Here is a 19,454-nt window from a genome sequence, read left to right as displayed (position 1 = left end):
GAAGTATTCCCATGGAACACAGCTTCAAAAGTCGCCTGAGTTTCAGTAACTGGTGTTACATTTGAGGCACTGTATCAGAAACACAATGAGGAAAGTAATATGAGATTATAATACTGTCTTTCGATATGTATGATTAACTACCAATATCAGAAGACACTCATGTTGAACTCTATATTAATAAATATTCAGAGAAGAACTCAAATCACAAATATTTTTTTACCTGAATTTGTTCAAAAGGCAGTGGGAAAATGTTCTGGGATATTTTGTTCTGTATATTTCACCACACTGCAAAAAGAAACAACATTGAAGGATTAGCTTTCAAGCACAGTTTTCTAAAAGGCAATTATGAAGATATGCAACATTAAAAGGCTACGATTAGCTTTCATTGACATCTTAAACTTTCCATCCGATTGTTCATTCACGTTCAAACCAATTCATTTACATTTGTGCGATTAGAAAATGCACTCACCGCATTTAAAATTCTTTTTCCAAGTGCTTTGTATTCCTTGCTGCTGGTGTTAGTGAGGGCAGGGGAAAAAGCTTCTCCTATCAATTGTATGTCTAGAACATATCTATAATCCTGGGCTGCTGTGTTTGTTGCTGCTGCAGCTGGTGTGGTTGCTGGTGCTTCAGTCGTTATCGGATCTGGAACTGGACTTTCTGTAAAACAAAAATTGGTTTAGCAGAGTCATACAATCTAATTTTGAAGTAGCTGATTTGAAAAAACAGTGCAGTTAATAACAATTGCATTATTATTTTGAAACACAAGGTAGTTAAGCTAATTGCTTATCAGGCTTGGATGTTGTCTTCAATAATCTTTACCTTTATTTAGTTTCAAAGTAGAATCATTTAGGTGATTTATTTATAAACAGAGCATAAGAACCTCATGTTTTCTATATGTTTTACGATCTGAAAATGACAAAATATTGTGTTGTGGACACTTACCTAATATCTTGACTGAGGTGGGATTTATGTTCAAGTTGAAGGCATTGTTGGAATTACTGACAGCTAGTACGAAGTCTTTAATAACAGCAGAATTCATTGGGAGTTCTTCCTGAGAAGTATTCCCATGGAACACAGCTTCAAAAGTCGCCTGAGTTTCAGTAACTGGTGTTACATTTGAGGCACTGTATCAGAAACACAATGAGGAAAGTAATATGAGATTATAATATTGTCTTTTGATATGTATGATTAACTACCAATATTTGAAGATACACATGTTGAACTCTATATTAATAAATAGTCAGAGAAGAACTCAAATCACAAATATTTTTTTACCTGAATTCTTTCAAAAGGCAGTGGGAAAATGTTCTGGGATATGTTGTTCTGTATATTTCACCACACTGCAAAAAGAAACAACATTGAAGGATTAGCTTTCAAGCAGTTTTCTAAAAGACAATTATGAAGATATGCAACATTAAAAGGCCATGATTAGCTTTCATTGACATCTTAAACTTTCCATCCGATTGTTCATTCACGTTCAAACCAATTCATTTACATTTGTGCGATTAGAAAATGCACTCACCGCATTTAAAAGTCTTTTTTCAAGTGCTTTGTATTCCTTGCTGCTGGTGTTAGTGAGGGCAGGGGAAAAAGCTTCTCCTATCAATTGTATGTCTAGAACATATCTATAATCCGGGGCTGCTGTGTTTGTTGCTGCTGCAGCTGGTGTGGTTGCTGGTGCTTCAGTCGTTATCGGATCTGTAACTGGACTTTCTGTAAAACAAAAATTGGTTTAGCAGAGTCATACAATCTAATTTTGAAGTAGCTGATTTGAAAAAACAGTGCAGTTAATAACAATTGCATTATTATTTTGAAACACAAGGTAGTTAAGATAATTTCTTATCATGCTTGGATGTTGTCTTCAATAATCTATACCTTCATTTAGTTTCAAAGTAGAATCAGTTAGGTGAATTATTTATAAACAGAGTATAAGAACTTCATGTTTTCTATATGTTTTACGATCTGAAAATGACAAAATATTGTGTTGTGGACACTTACCTAATATCTTGACTGAGTCTGGATTTATGTTCAAGTTGAAGGCATTGTTTGAATTATTGACAGCTAGTACGAAGTCTTTAATAACAGCAGAATTCATTGGGAGTTCTGCTTGAGAAGTATTCCCATGGAACACAGCTTCAAAAGTCGCCTGAGTTTCAGTAACTCGTGTTACATTTGAGGCACTGTATCAGAAACACAATGAGGAAAGTAATATGAGATTATAATATTGTCTTTTGATATGTATGATTAACTACCAATATTAGAAGGCACACATGTTAAACTCTATATTAATAAATATTCAGAGAAGAACTCAAATCACAAATATTTTTTTACCTGAATTCTTTCAAAAGGCAGTGGGAAAATGTTCTGGGATATTTTGTTCTGTATATTTCAGCACACTGCAAAAAGAAACAACATTGAAGGATTAGCTTTCAAGCACAGTTTTCTAAAAGGCAATTATGAAGATATGCAACATTAAAAGGCCACGATTAGCTTTCATTGACATCTTAAACTTTCCATCCGATTGTTCATTCACCTTCAAACCAATTCATTTACATTTGTGCCATTAGAAAATGCACTCACCGCATTTAAAATTCTTTTTTCAAGTGCTTTGTATTCCTTGCTGCTGGTGTTAGTGAGGGCAGGGGAAAAAGCTTCTCCTATCAATTGTATGTCTAGAACATATCTATAACCCGGGGCTGCTGTGTTTGTTGCTGCTGCAGCTGGTGTGGTTGCTGGTGCTTCAGTCGTTATCGGATCTGTAACTGGACTTTCTGTAAAACAAGAATTGGTTTAGCAGAGTCATACAATCTAATTTGAAGTAGCTGATTTGAAAAAACAGTGCAGTTAATAACAATTGCATTATTATTTTGAAACAGAAGGTAGTTAAGATAATTGCTTATCATGCTTGGATGTTGTCTTCAATAATCTATACCTTCATTTAGCTTCAAAGTAGAATCAGTTAGGTGAATTATTTATAAACAGAGTATAAGAACTTCATGTTTTCTATATGTTTTACGATCTGAAAATGACAAAATATTGTGTTGTGGAAACTTACTTAATATCTTGACTGAGTCTGGATTTATGCTCAAGTTGAAGGCATTGTTGGAATTATTGACAGCTAGTACGAAGTCTTTAATAACAGCAGAATTCATTGGGAGTTCTGCTTGAGAAGTACTCCCATGGAACACAGCTTCAAAAGTCGCCTGAGTTTCAGTAAGTGGTGTTACATTTGAGGCACTGTATCAGAAACAAAATGAAGAAAGTAATATGAGATTATAATATTGTCTTTTGATATGTATGATTAACTACCAATATCAGAAGACACACATGTTGAACTCTATATTAATACATATTCAGAGAAGAACTCAAATCACAAATATTTATTTACCTTAATTTGTTCAAAAGGCAGTGGGAAAATGTTCTGGGATATTTTGTTCTGTATATTTCACCACACTGCAAAAAGAAACAACATTGAAGGATTAGCTTTCAAGCACAGTTTTCTAAAAGGCAATTATGAAGATGTGCAACATTAAAAGGCTAAGATTAGCATTCATTGACATCTTAAACTTTCCATCCGATTGTTCATTCACGTTCAAACCAATTCATTTACATTTGTGCGATTAGAAAATGCACTTACCGCATTTAAAATTCTTTTTCCAAGTGCTTTGTATTCCTTGCTGCTGGTGTTAGTGAGGGCAGGGGAAAAAGCTTCTCCTATCAATTGTATGTCTAGAACATATCTATAATCCGGGGCTGCTGTGTTTGTTGCTGCTGCAGCTGGTGTGGTTGCTGGTGCTTCAGTCGTTATCGGATCTGTAACTGGACTTTCTGTAAAACAAAAATTGTTTTAGCAGAGTCATAAAATCTAATTTTGATGTAGCTGATTTGAAAAAACAGTGCAGTTAATAACAATTCCATTATTATTTTAAATACAAGGTAGATAAGATAATTTCTTATCATGCTTGGATGTTGTCTTCAATAATCTTTACCTTCATTTAGTTTCAAAGTAGAATCATTTAGGTGATTTATTTATAAACAGAGCAGAAGAACCTCATGTTTTCTATATGTTTTACGATCTGAAAATGACTAAATATTGTGTTGTGGATACTTACCTAATATCTTGACTGAGTCGGGATTTATGCTCAAGTTGAAGGCATTGTTGGAATTACTGACAGCTAGTACGAAGTCTTTAATAACATCAGAATTCATTGGGAGTTCTACCTGAGAAGTATTCCCATGGAACACAGCTTCAAAAGTCACCTGAGTTTCAGTAACTGGTGTTACATTTGAGGCACTGTATCAGAAACACAATGAGGAAAGTAATATGAGATTATAATACTGTCTTTCGATATGTATGATTAACTACCAATATCAGAAGACACTCATGTTGAACTCTATATTAATAAATATTCAGAGAAGAACTCAAATCACAAATATTTTTTTACCTGAATTTGTTCAAAAGGCAGTGGGAAAATGTTCTGGGATATTTTGTTCTGTATATTTCACCACACTGCAAAAAGAAACAACATTGAAGGATTAGCTTTCAAGCACAGTTTTCTAAAAGGCAATTATGAAGATATGCAACATTAAAAGGCTACGATTAGCTTTCATTGACATCTTAAACTTTCCATCCGATTGTTCATTCACGTTCAAACCAATTCATTTACATTTGTGCGATTAGAAAATGCACTCACCGCATTTAAAATTCTTTTTCCAAGTGCTTTGTATTCCTTGCTGCTGGTGTTAGTGAGGGCAGGGGAAAAAGCTTCTCCTATCAATTGTATGTCTAGAACATATCTATAATCCTGGGCTGCTGTGTTTGTTGCTGCTGCAGCTGGTGTGGTTGCTGGTGCTTCAGTCGTTATCGGATCTGGAACTGGACTTTCTGTAAAACAAAAATTGGTTTAGCAGAGTCATACAATCTAATTTTGAAGTAGCTGATTTGAAAAAACAGTGCAGTTAATAACAATTGCATTATTATTTTGAAACACAAGGTAGTTAAGCTAATTGCTTATCAGGCTTGGATGTTGTCTTCAATAATCTTTACCTTTATTTAGTTTCAAAGTAGAATCATTTAGGTGATTTATTTATAAACAGAGCATAAGAACCTCATGTTTTCTATATGTTTTACGATCTGAAAATGACAAAATATTGTGTTGTGGAAACTTACTTAATATCTTGACTGAGTCGGGATTTATGCTCAAGTTGAAGTTATTGTTGGAATTACTGACAGCTAGTACGAAGTCTTTAATAACATCAGAATTCATTGGGAGTTCTGCCTGAGAAGTATTCCCATGGAACACAGCTTCAAAAGTCACCTGAGTTTCAGTAACTGGTGTTACATTTGAGGCACTGTATCAGAAACACAATGAGGAAAGTAATATGAGATTATAATACTGTCTTTCGATATGTATGATTAACTACCAATATCAGAAGACACTCATGTTGAACTCTATATTAATAAATATTCAGAGAAGAACTCAAATCACAAATATTTTTTTACCTGAATTTGTTCAAAAGGCAGTGGGAAAATGTTCTGGGATATTTTGTTCTGTATATTTCACCACACTGCAAAAAGAAACAACATTGAAGGATTAGCTTTCAAGCACAGTTTTCTAAAAGGAAATTATGAAGATATGCAACATTAAAAGGCTACGATTAGCTTTCATTGACATCTTAAACTTTCCATCCGATTGTTCATTCACGTTCAAACCAATTCATTTACATTTGTGCGATTAGAAAATGCACTCACCGCATTTAAAAGTCTTTTTTCAAGTGCTTTGTATTCCTTGCTGCTGGTGTTAGTGAGGGCAGGGGAAAAAGCTTCTCCTATCAATTGTATGTCTAGAACATATCTATAATCCTGGGCTGCTGTGTTTGTTGCTGCTGCAGCTGGTGTGGTTGCTGGTGCTTCAGTCGTTATCGGATCTGGAACTGGACTTTCTGTAAAACAAATATATTAACAATATGTGAATACATTTTAGTGCAAATACTGAAAGGATATATTTATCCTTGTATGACGTCAAATGAACTTTGGTTACAGTTTCACAGACCAATAAGAACCATAATAAAAAAAAATCAAAAAGTAGTCTTTGCAAACATTCTAATATCTTATCTAATGAATGATGAGTAACGATTTATCAGTAAATAAGAGATTATTCACTTAAAATGCTTTCTTACTGAATATAAGATAGTTTAGAGAAAAGCTCGTCATGCATAGATTGGACTGTTCAACACTGAATGTTGTTGAGGTTTTCAGAATGAGTTCAGTTGCTGACTTATTTATGAACTGAGCTTGAGCGGCAGATTCTATTCCAAATGTGTTACAAAATGATGATGGTAAAATTATTTGTTATGTTTACTTACCTAACAGTTTGACTGAAGCAGGGTTAATGCTCAGGTTCGGACTATTGGTGGAATTATTCAGAGCTTCTACTAAGGTTTGAGCAACAACATCATTCTGTGGGAGATCTGCGATGGCAGTAGTCCCATGGAACACAATCCCCACAGTTACTTGAGTTTCGTTGTCCTTTGGTGGATTTAAGGCACTGTATCATAGAAAAGAGAGGAATAAGTGTTATATTATGATATTAGATGATCCTGTTTCTTTTTTAAATAGGTGGTTATGATTCCATCTCGATTGGAAGTTACCAATGTTAAGTTCTCAATCATTCATATAGAATTCAATCAGAGAAGCACACTTTGATTTTTCATTTACCTGAAGTCTTTCAAAATGCAGAGGGAAAACGTGTTTGGAAACATGCTTCTGTATTTCTTGTTACACTGTGAAAAGAAAGCAACATTCAAAGACCATAAGTACATTTCAAGCACATTTTTTAACAATTAAAAATTACACAAGGTTCACTGAATTTGTATTTTCTTTTTAAAGTTATTCTTTGGGCAAACACATTCTGTTCAATCTTCTTTTTCACATTGCTTCAGCAATCAATAACAGATGTGTATTTTGAAAATGCTCTCACCGCATTTAGAGCTGCTGTTTCAAGTGCTTTGTATTCATCGCTGTTGGAGTCAGTGAGGGCAGGTGAAAAAGCCACTTCTTTAAATTCTGCTGAGAGAATATAAGTGGGTTCAGGGGCTGCAGGTGTTGTTGTTGCTGTGGATTGTGTGGTTGTAGGTGGAGCAGTCACAATCTGATCTGGAACTGGACTTGCTGTGAAACAAATACGTATTAAAAAGTATATGTTAGTACTAACCTAATGATAAATTAACCGATCAGATAGGACGATTCATTCTGATGTGTTAACTTACCTAACACTTTGACTGAAGCAGGGTTAATGCTCAGGTTCGGACTATTGGTGGAATTATTCAGAGCTTCTAGTAAGGTTTGAGCAACAACATCCTTCTGTGGGAGATCTGCGATGGCAGTAGTCCCATGGAACACAATCCCCACAGTTACTTGAGTTTCGTTGTCCTTTGGTGGATTTAAGGCACTGTATCATAGAAAAGAAAGGAACAAGTGTTATATTATGATATTAGATGATCCTGTTTCTTTTTTAAATAGGTGGTTATGATTCCATCTCGATTGGAAGTTACCAATGTTAAGTTCTCAATCATTCATATATAATTCAATCAGAGAAGCAGACTTTGATTTTTCATTTACCTGAAGTCTTTAAAAATGCAGAGGGAAAACGTGTTTGGAAACATGCTTCTGTATTTCTTGTTACACTGTGAAAAGAAAGCAACATTCAAAGACCATAAGTACATTTCAAGCACATTTTTAAACAATTGAAATTACACCAGGTCAACTGAATTTGTATTTTTTTTAAAAGTTATTCTTTGGGCAAACACATTCGGTTCAATCTTCTTTTTCACATTGCTTCTGCAATCAATAACAGATGTGTATTTTGAAAATGCTCTCACCAGATTTAGAGCTGCTGTTTCAAGTGCTTTGTATTCATCGCTGTTGGAGTCAGTGAGGGCAGGTGAAAAAGCCACTTCTTTCAATTCTGCTGAGAGAATATAAGTGGGTTCTGCAGGTGTTGTTGCTGTGGATTGTGTGGTTGTAGGTGGAGCAGTCACAATCTGATCTGGAACTGGACTTGCTGTGAAACAAATACGTATTAAAAAGTATATGTTAGTACTAACCAAATGTTAAATTAACCGATCAGATAGGACGATTCATTCTGATGTGTTAACTTACCTAACACTTTGACTGAAGCAGGGTTAATGCTCAGGTTCGGACTATTGGTGGAATTATTCAGAGCTTCTACTAAGGTTTGAGCAACAGCATCATTCTGTGGGAGATCTGCGATGGCAGTAGTCCCATGGAACACAACCCCCACAGTTGCTTGAGTTTCGTTGTCTTGTGGTGGATTTAAGGATCTGTATCATAAAAAAGAGAGGAAGAAGTGTCATACTATGAAATGATATGATCCTGTTTCTTGGTTAAATTGGTGGTTATGATTCCATCTCGATTGGAAGTTAGGAATGTTAAAGGTCACATGTCATGGCCATTTCCACTGATCATAATTCCATTGTTGAGGTATACTAAAATAGAAAAACACTGTGCGATTTTCCAAACTCACATTGGTTTCGCATACAGCATCTCGGTAAAGTATGTGTATTCAGCAGTATTCACTTTCTCCACTAAACGGCTCGCTGCAGCTCCCCCCCCCCCGACCCCTCCCCCCCTCCGACCCCTCCCCTCCGTGATTTCCTTGTTTAGCGATACACAGCCAAACACAGGCAAACTCAACCTGAATACACACAAAGTCACAGCCGAAATAAAAACAATAAGTGTGGCTTGATATTGAGTAAGAAAAAGGTTTATAGGTTGATAAACGCTGTGAGAATGGGTCTGCAGAGAGAATTTCGCGCGATCCCAACTGTCTGTTATCAGCCTGCAGCACGGAGCAGAAATCAGCAGGGCTGCCTGCACTGAGTGTGTGTGTGGATTGGTCAATTTGGACCAATCAGCGGGGGCTTAACGTAACGGCTCCGCGGACGTAACTTAACGGCTCCACGGATTGGCCCATTTAGTTCCGGGTACGTGCTTTCGTATGCACGTACCCGGAAGAATCAAATGGATGATGACGTCATGATGACGTTTCACCAACGAGGCGTTCTGGGGAGGAATTTTCTGTTTTAGAGTTTTACTCGCTACAGGGTGTACTTTGAGGGTTTTGACTCTGCACACCGATTACATGCAGAAAAACCTTCATAACACACAAGGGGACGGGTAATAACCGGAAAAGCATGACATGTAACCTTTAAGTTCTCAACCCTTCATATAGAATTCAATCAGAGAAGGACATTTAGATTTTTCATTTACCTGAAGTTTTTCAAAATGCAGACGGAAAACGTGTTTGGAAACTTGCTTCTGTATTTCTTGTTGCACTGTGAAAAGAAAGCAACATTCAAAGACCATAAGTACATTTCAAGCACATTTTTTAAGAATTGAAATTACACCAGGTCAACTGAATTTTTATTTTTGTTTTTTTTAAAAGTTAGTCTTTGGGCAAACACATTCTGTTCAATCATCTTTTTCACATTGCTTCTGCAATCAATAAAATATGTTTATTTTGAAAATGCTCTCACCGCATTTAGAGCTGCTGTTTCAAGTGCTTTGTATTCATCGCTGTTGGAGTCAGTGAGGGCAGGTGAAAAATCCACTTCTTTAAATTCTGCTGAGAGAATATAAGTGGGTTCTGCAGGTGTTGTTGCTGTGGATGGTGTGGTTGTAGGTGGAGCAGTTGTAATCTGATCTGGAACTGGACTTGCTGTGAAACAAATACATATTAAAAAGTATGTTAGTACTAACCAAATGTTACATTAACCGATCAGAAAGGACGATTCATTGTGATATGTTAACTTACCTAACACATTCACTGAAGCAGGATTAATGCTCAGGTTCGGACTATTGGTGGAATTATTCAGAGCTTCTACTAAGGTTTGAGCAACAACATCCTTCTGTGGGAGATCTGCGATGGCAGTAGTCCCATGGAACACAATCCCCACAGTTGCTTGAGTTTTGTTGTCTTTTGGTGGATTTAAGGCACTGTATCATAGAAAAGAGAGGAAGAAGTGTTATATTATGAGATGAGATGATCATGTTTCTTTGTTAAATAGGTTGTTATGATTCCATCATTATTGGAAGTTACCAATGTTAAGTTCTCAATCATTAATATAGAATTCAATCAAAGAAGCACACTTTGGATTTTTCATTTACCTGAAGTCTTTCAAAATGCAAAGGGAAAACGTGTTTGGAAACCTGCTTCTGTATTTCTTGTTGCACTGCAAAGAGAAAGCAACATTCAAAGACCATAAGTACATTTCGAGCACATTTTTCCCGAATTGAAATTACACCAGGTCAACTGAATTTATGTTTTTATTTAAAAAAAGTTATTCTTTGGTCAAACACATTCTGTTCAATCATCTTTTTCTCATTGCTTCTGCAATCAATAACAGATGTATGTTTTGAAAATGCTCTCACCGCATTTAGAGCTGCTGTTTCAAGTGCTTTGTATTCATGGCTGTTGAAGTCAAAGAGTGCAGGTGAAAAATCCACTTCTTTAAATTCTGCTGAGAGAATATAAGTGGGTTCTGCAGGTGTTGTTGCTGTGGATAGTGTGGTTGTAGGTGGAGCAGTTGTAATCTGATCTGGAACTTGACTCGCTGTGAAACAAATACATATTAAAAAGTATATGTTAGTACTAACCAAATGTTACATTAACCGATCAGAAAGGACGATTCATTGTGATGTGTTAACTTACCTAACACTTTCACTGAAGCGGGATTAATGCTCAGGTTCGGACTATTGGTGGAATTATTCAGAGCTTCTAGTAAGGTTTGAGCAACAACATCATTCTGTGGGAGATCTGCGATGGCAGTAGTCCCATGGAACACAATCCCCACAGTTACTTGAGTTTTGTGGTCCTTTGGTGGATTTAAGGCACTGTATCATAGAAAAGAAAGGAATAAGTGTTATATTATGATATTAGATGATCCTGTTTCTTTTTTAAATAGGTGGTTATGATTCCATCTCGATTGGAAGTTACCAATGTTAAGTTCTCAATCATTCATATAGAATTCAATCAGAAAAGCACACTTTGATTTTTCATTTACCTGAAGTCTTTCAAAATGCAGAGGGAAAACGTGTTTGGAAACATGCTTCTGTATTTCTTGTTACACTGTGAAAAGAAAGCAACATTCAAAGACCATAAGTACATTTCAAGCACATTTTTTAACAATTGAAATTACACCAGGTCAACTGAATTTGTATTTTTTTTTTAAATTATTCTTTGGGCAAACACATTCGGTTCAATCTTCTTTTTCACATTGCTTCTGCAATCAATAACAGATGTGTATTTTGAAAATGCTCTCACCGCATTTAGAGCTGCTGTTTCAAGTGTTTTGTATTCATCGCTGTTGGAGTCAGTGAGAGCAGGTGAAAAAGCCACTTCTTTAAATTCTGCTGAGAGAATATAAGTGGGTTCAGGGGCTGCAGGTGTTGTTGTTGCTGTGGATGCTGTAGTTTTAGGTGGCACCGTTGTTGGAGAAACAGTAGTAGATGCTGCTGCTGTTGCTGTTTTTGTTGTTGTTGTTTTTGTTGCAACAATAGTTGTGGGTGCTGCTGTTGTTGTTGTTGTCGAAGCAGTAGTAGTTGTAGGTGCTGCTGTCTTTGTTGCAACAGTAGTAGGGGCCGCAGTTGTTGTTGTTTTTGTTGTATTTGTCGTTGCAAAAGTTATAGGGGCTGCTGTTGTAGGTTTAGCAGTAGTTGTCGGTGGAACCGTCATCTGAGCAGCTGGTTTTTTACGTGCTGCTGTTGTTGTTTGAACAGTTATAGATGCTGCTGTCGTAGGTGCAGCAGTAGTTGTAGGTGGCACCGTTGTCGGAGTAGCAGTAGTTGTAGGTGGCACTGTTGTTGGAGCAGCAGTAGTTGTAGGTGCTGCTGTTGTCATTGCAACAGTAATAGGTGCTGCTGTTGTCATTGCAACAGTTATAGATTCTGCTGTCTTAGGTGTACCAGTATTTGTAGGTACAGCAGTAGTTGTAGGTTGCACCGTTGTAGGTGCAGCAGTAGTTGTAGGTGCAGTGGTAGTTGTAGCTGCTGCGATTGTTGTTGCAACAGTGGTAGTGGCTGCAGTTGTAGGTGAAGCAGTAGTTGTAGGTGCTGCGATTGTTGTTGCAACAGTAGTAGTGGCTGCAGTTGTAGGTGTAGCAGTAGTTGTAGGTTGCTCTGTTGTCAGAGCAGCAGTAGTTGTAGGTGCTGCTGTTGTTGTTGCAACAGTTGTAGATTCTGCTGTCTTAGGTGTACCAGGAGTTGTAGGTGCTGCAGTAGTTGTGTGTGCTGCCGTTGTTGTTGCAACAGTTGTTAGTACTGCTGTTGTTGTTGCAACAGTAGTAGGGGCTGCAGTTGTAGGTGCAGCTGTTGTTGTTGCAACGGTTGTATGTGCTGCTGTTGTAGGTGTAGCTGCAGTTGTATGTGCTGCTGTTGTTGTTGGAACAGTTGCAGGTGCTGCTGTTGTTGCAACATTAGTAGGGGCTGCTGTTGTTGCAACATTGGTAGATGCTGCTGTCATAGGTGCAGCAGTAGTTGTAGGTTGCACCGTTGTCGGAGCAGCAGTAGTTGTAGATGCTGCTGTTGTTGTTGCAACAGTAGTAGGGGCTGCAGTTGTTGTTGCAATAGTAATAGGGGCTACTGTTGTTGTTGCAACAGTGGTTGGTGCTGCTGTTGTTGTTGCAATAGTAGTAGGGGCTGCAGTTGTTGTTGTTGTTGTTGCAACAGTAGTAGGGGCTGCAGTTGTTGTTACAACAGTGGTAGGGGCTGCTGTTGTTGTTGCAACAGTTGTAGGTGCTGCTGTCGAAGGTGCAGCAGTATTTGTAGGTGCTGCTGTTGTTGTTGCAACAGTTGTAGGTGCTGCTTTTGTTGTTGCGACAGTAGTAGGGGCTGCAGTTGTAGGTGCGGCAGTAGTTGTAGGTGCTGCTGTTGTGGTTGCGACTTTAGTAGGGGCTGCAGTTGTAGGTGAAGCAGTAGTTGTAGGTGGCACCGTTGTCGGAGCAGCGGTAGTTGTAGTTGCTGCTGTTGTTGTTGCAACAGTAGTAAGGGCTGCAGTTGTTGTTGCAACAGTAGTTGTAGGTGCTGTTGTTGCAACAGTAGTTGTAGGTGCTGTTGTTGTAGCTGCAACAGTAGTAGGGGCTGCTGTTGTTGTTGCAACAGTAATAGGGGCTGCAGTTGTTGTTGCAACAGTAGTAGGGGCTGCAGTTGTAGGTGAAGCAGTAGTCGTAGGTTGCACCGTTGTTAGAGCAGCAGTAGTTGTAGGTGCTGTTGTTGTTGTTGCAACAGTTGTAGGTGCTGCTGTTGTTCTTGCAACAGTGGTAGGGGCTGCAGTTGTAGGTGAAGCAGTAGTCGTAGGTTGCACCGTGGTCGGAGCAGCAGTAGTAGTAGGTGCTGCTGTCGTGGGTGCAGCAGTAGTTGTAGGTGATGCTGTTGTTGTTGCAACAGTTGTAGGAGCTGCTGTTGTTGGTGCAGCAGCAGTTGTAGGTGAAGCAGTGGTTGTAGGTTGCATCGTTTTCGGAGCAGCAGTAGTTGTAGGTGCTGCTGTTGTGATTGCAACAGTTGTAGGTGCTGCTGTTGTTGTTGCAACAGTAGTAGGTGCTGCTGTCGTAGGTGCAGCAGTAGTTGTAGGTGCTGCTGTTGTTGTTGCAACAGTTGTAGGTGCTGCTGTTGTTGTTGCAACAGTAGTAGGGGCTGCTGTCATTGGTGCAGCAGTAGTTGTAGGTGCTGCTGTTGTTGTTGCAACAATTGTAGGTGCTGCTGTTGTTGTTTCAACAGTAGTAGGGGCTGCAGTTGTAGGTGAAGCAGTAGTCGTAGGTTGCACCGTTGTCTGAGCAGCAGTAGTTGTAGGTGCAGCAGTAGTTGTAGGTGCTGCTGTTGTTGTTTCAACAGTAGTAGCGGCAGCAGTTGTAGGTGAAGCAGTAGTTGTAGGTGCTGCTGTTGTTGTTGCAACAGTAGTTGTAGGTGCTGTTGTTGTAGTTGCAACAGTAGTAGGGGCTGCTGTTGTTGTTGCAACAGTAGTAGGGGCTGCAGTTGTAGGTGAAGCAGTAGTCGTAGGTTGCACCGTTGTCAGAGCAGCAGTAGTTATAGGTGCTGTTGTTGTTGTTGTTGCAACAGTTGTAGGTGCTGCTGTTGTTCTTGCAACAGTAGTAGGGGCTGCTGTCGTTGGTGCAGCAGTAGTTGTAGGTGCTGCTGTTGTTGTTGCAACAGTTGTAGGTGCTGCTGTTGTTGTTGCAACAGTGGTAGGGGCTGCAATTGTAGGTGAAGCAGTAGTCGTAGGTTGCACCGTTGTCGGAGCAGCAGTAGTTGTAGTTGCTGCTGTCATTGTTGCAACAGTTGTAGGAGCTGCTGTCGTTGGTGCAGCAGTAGTTGTAGGTGCTACTGTTGTTGTTGCAACAGTAGTCGTAGGTTGCACTGTTGTCAGAGCAGCAGTAATTGTTGATGCTGCTGTTGTTGATGCAATAGTAGTAGGGGCTGCAGTTGTTGTTGCAATAGTAGTAGGGGCTGCTGTTGTTGTTGCAATAGTAGTAGGGGCTGCTGTTGTTGTTGCGACAGTTGTAGGTGCTGCTTTTGTTGTTGCAATAGTAGTAGGGGCTGCTGTCGTTGGTGCAGCAGTAGTTGTAGGTGCTGCTGTTGTTGTTGCAACAGTTGTAGGAGCTGCTGTCGTTGGTGCAGCAGCAGTTGTAGGTGAAGAAGTAGTTGTAGGTGGCACCGTTGTCGGAGCAGCAGTAGTTGTAGGTGGTGCTGTTGTTGCAACATTAGTAGGGGCTGCTGTTGTTGCAACAGTTGTAGATGCTGCTGTCGTAGGTGCAGCAATAGTTGTAGGTGAAACCGTTATCTGAGCAGTTGTAGTTGTAGGTGCTGCTGTTGTTGTTGCAACAGTAATAAGTCCTGCAGCTGTTGTTGCAACAGTAGTAGTGGCTGCAGTTGTAGGTGAAGCAGTAGTTGTAGGTGAAGCAGTAGTTGTAGGTTGCACCGTTGTCGGAGCAGCAGTAGTTGTATGTGCTGCTGTTGTTGTTGCAACAGTAGTAGGGGCTGCAGATGTAGGTGCTGCTGTTGTTGTTGTTGTTGTTGTTGTTGTTGTTGTTGTTGTTGTTGCAACAGTAGTAGGGGCTGCTGTTGTAGGTGAAGCAGTAGTTGTAGGTGCTGCTGTTGTTGTTGCAACAGTTGTAGCTGCTGCTGTTGTGGTTGCAATAGTAGTCGTAGGTTGCACCGTTGTCGGAGCAGCAGTAGTTGTAGGTGCTGTTGTTGTTGTTGCAACAGTAGTAGGGGCTGCAGTTGTAGGTACAGCAGTAGTTGTAGGTGCTGCTGTTGTTGTTGCAACAGTTGTAGGAGCTGCTGTCATTGGTGCAGCAGTAGTTGTAGGTGCTGCTTTTGTTGTTTCAACAGTAGTAGGGGCTGCAGTTGTAGGTGCTGCTGTTGTTGTTGTTGCAACAGTAGTTGTAGGTGCTGTTGTTGCAGTTGTTGCAACAGTAGTAGGTGCTGCTGTCGTTGTTTCAACAGTAGTAGGGGCTGCAGTTGTAGATGCTGCTGTCTTTCTTGTTGTTGTTGTTGCAACAGTAGTTGTAGGTGCTGTTGTTGCAGTTGTTGCAACAGTAGTAGGTGCTGCTGTCGTTGTTTCAACAGTAGTAGGGGCTGCAGTTGTAGATGCTGCTGTCGTTGTTGTCGCAGCAGTAGTTCTAGGTGCTGCTGTTGTTGTTGCAACAGTAGTATGGGCTGCTGTTGTCGGTGAATCAGTAGTTGTAGGTTGCACCGTGGTCGGAGCAGCAGTAGTAGTAGGTGCTGCTGTCGTAGGTGCAGCAGTAGTTGTAGGTGCTGCTGTTGTTGTTGCAACAGTTGTAGGAGCTGCTGTCGTTGGTGCAGCAGCAGTTGTAGGTGAAGCAGTAGTTGTAGGTAATGCAGTAGTTGTAGGTTGCATCGTTTTCGGAGCAGCAGTAGTTGTAGGTGCTGCTGTTGTTGTTGCAACAGTTGTAGGTGCTACTGTTGTTGCAGCAGTAGTTGTAGGTGCTGCTGTTGTTGTTGCAACAGTTGTAGGTGCTGCTGTTGTTGTTGCAACAGTAGTAGGGGCTGCTGTCATTGGTGCAGCAGTAGTTGTAGGTGCTGCTGTTGTTGTTGCAACAATTGTAGGTGCTGCTGTTGTTGTTTCAACAGTAGTAGGGGCTGCAGTTGTAGGTGAAGCAGTAGTCGTAGGTTGCACCGTTGTCGGAGCAGCAGTAGTTGTAGGTGCAGCAGTAGTTGTAGGTGCTGCTGTTGTTGTTTCAACAGTAGTAGCGGCAGCAGTTGTAGGTGAAGCAGTAGTTGTAGGTGCTGCTGTTGTTGTTGCAACAGTAGTTGTAGGTGCTGTTGTTGTAGTTGCAACAGTAGTAGGGGCTGCTGTTGTTGTTGCAACAGTAGTAGGGGCTAAAGTTGTAGGTGAAGCAGTAGTCGTAGGTTGCACCGTTGTCAGAGCAGCAGTAGTTATAGGTGCTGTTGTTGTTGTTGCAACAGTTGTAGGTGCTGCTGTTGTTCTTGCAACAGTAGTAGGGGCTGCTGTCGTTGGTGCAGCAGTAGTTGTAGGTGCTGCTGTTGTTGTTGCAACAATTGTAGGTGCTGCTGTTGTTCTTGCAACAGTGGTAGGGGCTGCAATTGTAGGTGAAGCAGTAGTCGTAGGTTGCACCGTTGTCGGAGCAGCAGTAGTTGTAGTTGCTGCTGTCATTGTTGCAACAGTTGTAGGAGCTGCTGTCGTTGGTGCAGCAGTAGTTGTAGGTGCTACTGTTGTTGTTGCAACAGTAGTCGTAGGTTGCACTGTTGTCAGAGCAGCAGTAATTGTAGATGCTGCTGTTGTTGATGCAATAGTAGTAGGGGCTGCAGTTGTTGTTGCGACAGTTGTAGGTGCTGCTTTTGTTGTTGCAATAGTAGTAGGGGCTGCTGTTGTTGTTGCAACAGTTGTAGGAGCTGCTGTCGTTGGTACAGCAGCAGTTGTAGGTGAAGCAGTAGTTGTAGGTTGCATCGTTGTCGGAGCAGCAGTAGTTGTAGGTGCTGCTGTTGTTGTTGCAACAGTAGTAGGGGCTGCTGTCGTTGGTGCAGCAGTAGTTGTAGGTTGCACCGTTGTCGGAGCAGCAGTAGTTGTAGATGCTGCTGTTGTTGTTGCAACAGTAGTAGGGGCTGCAGATGTTGTTGCAATACTAGTAGGGGCTACTGTTGTTGTTGCAACAGTTGTTGGTGCTGCTGTTGTTGTTGCAACAGTAGTAGGGGCTGCAGTTGTTGTTACAACAGTGGTAGGGGCTGCTGTTGTTGTTGTAACAGTTGTAGGTGCTGCTGTAGTTGTAGGTGCTGCTGTTGTTGTTGCAACAGTAGTAGGTGCTGCTGTCGAAGGTGCAGCAGTAGTTTTAGGTGCTGCTGTTGTTGTTGCAATAGTAGTAGTGGCTGCTGTTGTTGTTGCAACAGTAGTAGGTGCTGCTGTTGTTGTTGCAACAGTAGTAGGGGCTGCAGTTGTAGGTGAAGCAGTAGTCGTAGGTTGCACTGTTGTCAGAGCAGCAGTAGTTGTAGGTGCTGCTGTTGTTGTTGCAACAGTAGTTGTAGGTTGCACTGTTGTCAGAGCAGCAGTAGTTGTAGGTGCTGCTGTTGTTGTTGCAACAGTTGTAGGAGCTGCTGTCGTTGGTGCAGCAGTAGTTCTAGATGCTGCTGTTGTTGTTGCAACAGTAGTAGGTGCTGCTGTCGTAGGTGCAGCAGTAGTTGTAGGTGCTGCTGTTGTTGTTGCAACAGTTGTAGGTGCTGCTGTTGTTGTTGCAACAGTAGTAGGGGCTGCTGTCATTGGTGCAGCAGTAGTTGTAGGTGCTGCTGTTGTTGTTGCAACAATTGTAGGTGCTGCTGTTGTTGTTTCAACAGTAGTAGGGGCTGCAGTTGTAGGTGAAGCAGTAGTCGTAGGTTGCACCGTTGTCGGAGCAGCAGTAGTTGTAGGTGCAGCAGTAGTTGTAGGTGCTGCTGTTGTTGTTTCAACAGTAGTTGTAGGTGCTGTTGTTGTAGTTGCAACAGTAGTAGGGGCTGCTGTTGTTGTTGCAACAGTAGTAGGGGCTGCAGTTGTAGGTGAAGCAGTAGTCGTAGGTTGCACCGTTGTCAGAGCAGCAGTAGTTATAGGTGCTGTTGTTGTTGTTGCAACAGTTGTAGGTGCTGCTGTTGTTCTTGCAACAGTAGTAGGGGCTGCTGTCGTTGGTGCAGCAGTAGTTGTAGGTGCTGCTGTTGTTGTTGCAACAGTGGTAGGGGCTGCAATTGTAGGTGAAGCAGTAGTCGTAGGTTGCACCGTTGTCGGAGCAGCAGTAGTTGTAGTTGCTGCTGTCATTGTTGCAACAGTTGTAGGAGCTGCTGTCGTTGGTGCAGCAGTAGTTGTAGGTGCTACTTTTGTTGTTGCAACAGTAGTCGTAGGTTGCACTGTTGTCAGAGCAGCAGTAATTGTAGATGCTGCTGTTGTTGATGCAATAGTAGTAGGGGCTGCAGTTGTTGTTGCAACAGTAGTAGGGGCTGCAGTTGTTGTTGCAATAGTAGTAGGGGCTGCTGTTGTTGTTGCAATAGTAGTAGGGGCTGCTGTTGTTGTTGCGACAGTTGTAGGTGCTGCTTTTGTTGTTGCAATAGTAGTAGGGGCTGCTGTCGTTGGTGCAGCAGTAGTTGTAGGTGCTGCTGTTGTTGTTGCAACAGTTGTAGGAGCTGCTGTCGTTGGTGCAGCAGCAGTTGTAGGTGAAGCAGTAGTTGTAGGTTGCATCGTTGTCGGAGCAGCAGTAGTTGTAGGTGCTGCTGTTGTTGTTGCAACAGTAGTAGGGGCTGCTGTCGTTGGTGCAGCAGTAGTTGTAGGTGCTGCTGCTGTTGTTGTTGCAACAGTTGTAGGTGCTGCTGTTGTTGTTGCAACAGTATTAGGGGCTGCTGTTGTTGGTAAAGCAGTAGTTGTAGGTTGCACCGTTGTCGGAGCAGCAGTAGTTGTAGATGTTGCTGTTGTTGTTGCAACAGTAGTAGGGGCTGCAGTTGTTGTTGCAATAGTAGTAGGGGCTACTGTTGTTGTTGCAACAGTTGTTGGTGCTGCTGTTGCTGTTGCAATAGTAGTAGGGGCTGCAGTTGTTGTTGTTGTTGCAACCGTAGTAGGGGCTGCAGTTGTTGTTACAACAGTGGTAGGGGCTGCTGTTGTTGTTGCAACAGTTGTAGGTGCTGCTGTAGTTGTAGGTGCTGCTGTTGTTGTTGCAACAGTTGTAGGTGCTGCTGTCGAAGGTGCAACAGTAGTTTTAGGTGCTGCTGTTGTTGTTGCAACAGTAGTAGTGGCTGCTGTTATTATTGCAACAGCAGTAGGTGCTGCTATTGTTGTTGCAACAGTAGTAGGGGCTGCAGTTGTAGGTGAAGCAGTAGTTGTAGGTGCTGCTGTTATTGTTGCAACAGTTGTAGGAGCTGCTGTCGTTGATGCAGCAGTATTTGT

General features: G+C 41.0%; 1 protein-coding gene across 1 annotated transcript in view; it reads right to left on the bottom strand.

Moving 5' to 3' along the window:
- LOC307032860 (uncharacterized protein) overlaps positions 1–11,473 on the bottom strand; it is a 108,861-nt gene extending 97,388 nt beyond the window's left edge. The window contains exons 1-13 of the mRNA XM_079671139.1: positions 11,349–11,473; positions 11,089–11,153; positions 10,737–10,918; positions 10,457–10,638; positions 10,193–10,257; positions 9,840–10,021; positions 9,562–9,743; positions 9,296–9,360; positions 8,165–8,346; positions 7,885–8,066; positions 7,625–7,689; positions 7,273–7,454; positions 6,984–7,174 (exon numbers count right to left, since the gene is read on the bottom strand). Of these exons, the coding sequence (XP_079527265.1) occupies positions 6,984–7,174; positions 7,273–7,454; positions 7,625–7,689; positions 7,885–8,066; positions 8,165–8,346; positions 9,296–9,360; positions 9,562–9,743; positions 9,840–10,021; positions 10,193–10,257; positions 10,457–10,638; positions 10,737–10,918; positions 11,089–11,132 (1,704 nt within the window). The 5' untranslated portion in view covers positions 11,133–11,153; positions 11,349–11,473. The remainder of the gene's footprint in view (positions 1–6,983; positions 7,175–7,272; positions 7,455–7,624; positions 7,690–7,884; positions 8,067–8,164; positions 8,347–9,295; positions 9,361–9,561; positions 9,744–9,839; positions 10,022–10,192; positions 10,258–10,456; positions 10,639–10,736; positions 10,919–11,088; positions 11,154–11,348) is intronic.
- Between the last annotated feature and the right edge of the window lie 7,981 nt (positions 11,474–19,454).

This window comes from Notothenia rossii, assembly GCF_949606895.1.
Source record: "Notothenia rossii genome assembly, chromosome: 3".
Classification (NCBI taxonomy): domain Eukaryota; kingdom Metazoa; phylum Chordata; class Actinopteri; order Perciformes; family Nototheniidae; genus Notothenia; species Notothenia rossii.
This window is presented reverse-complemented; position numbering and strand designations above follow the sequence as displayed.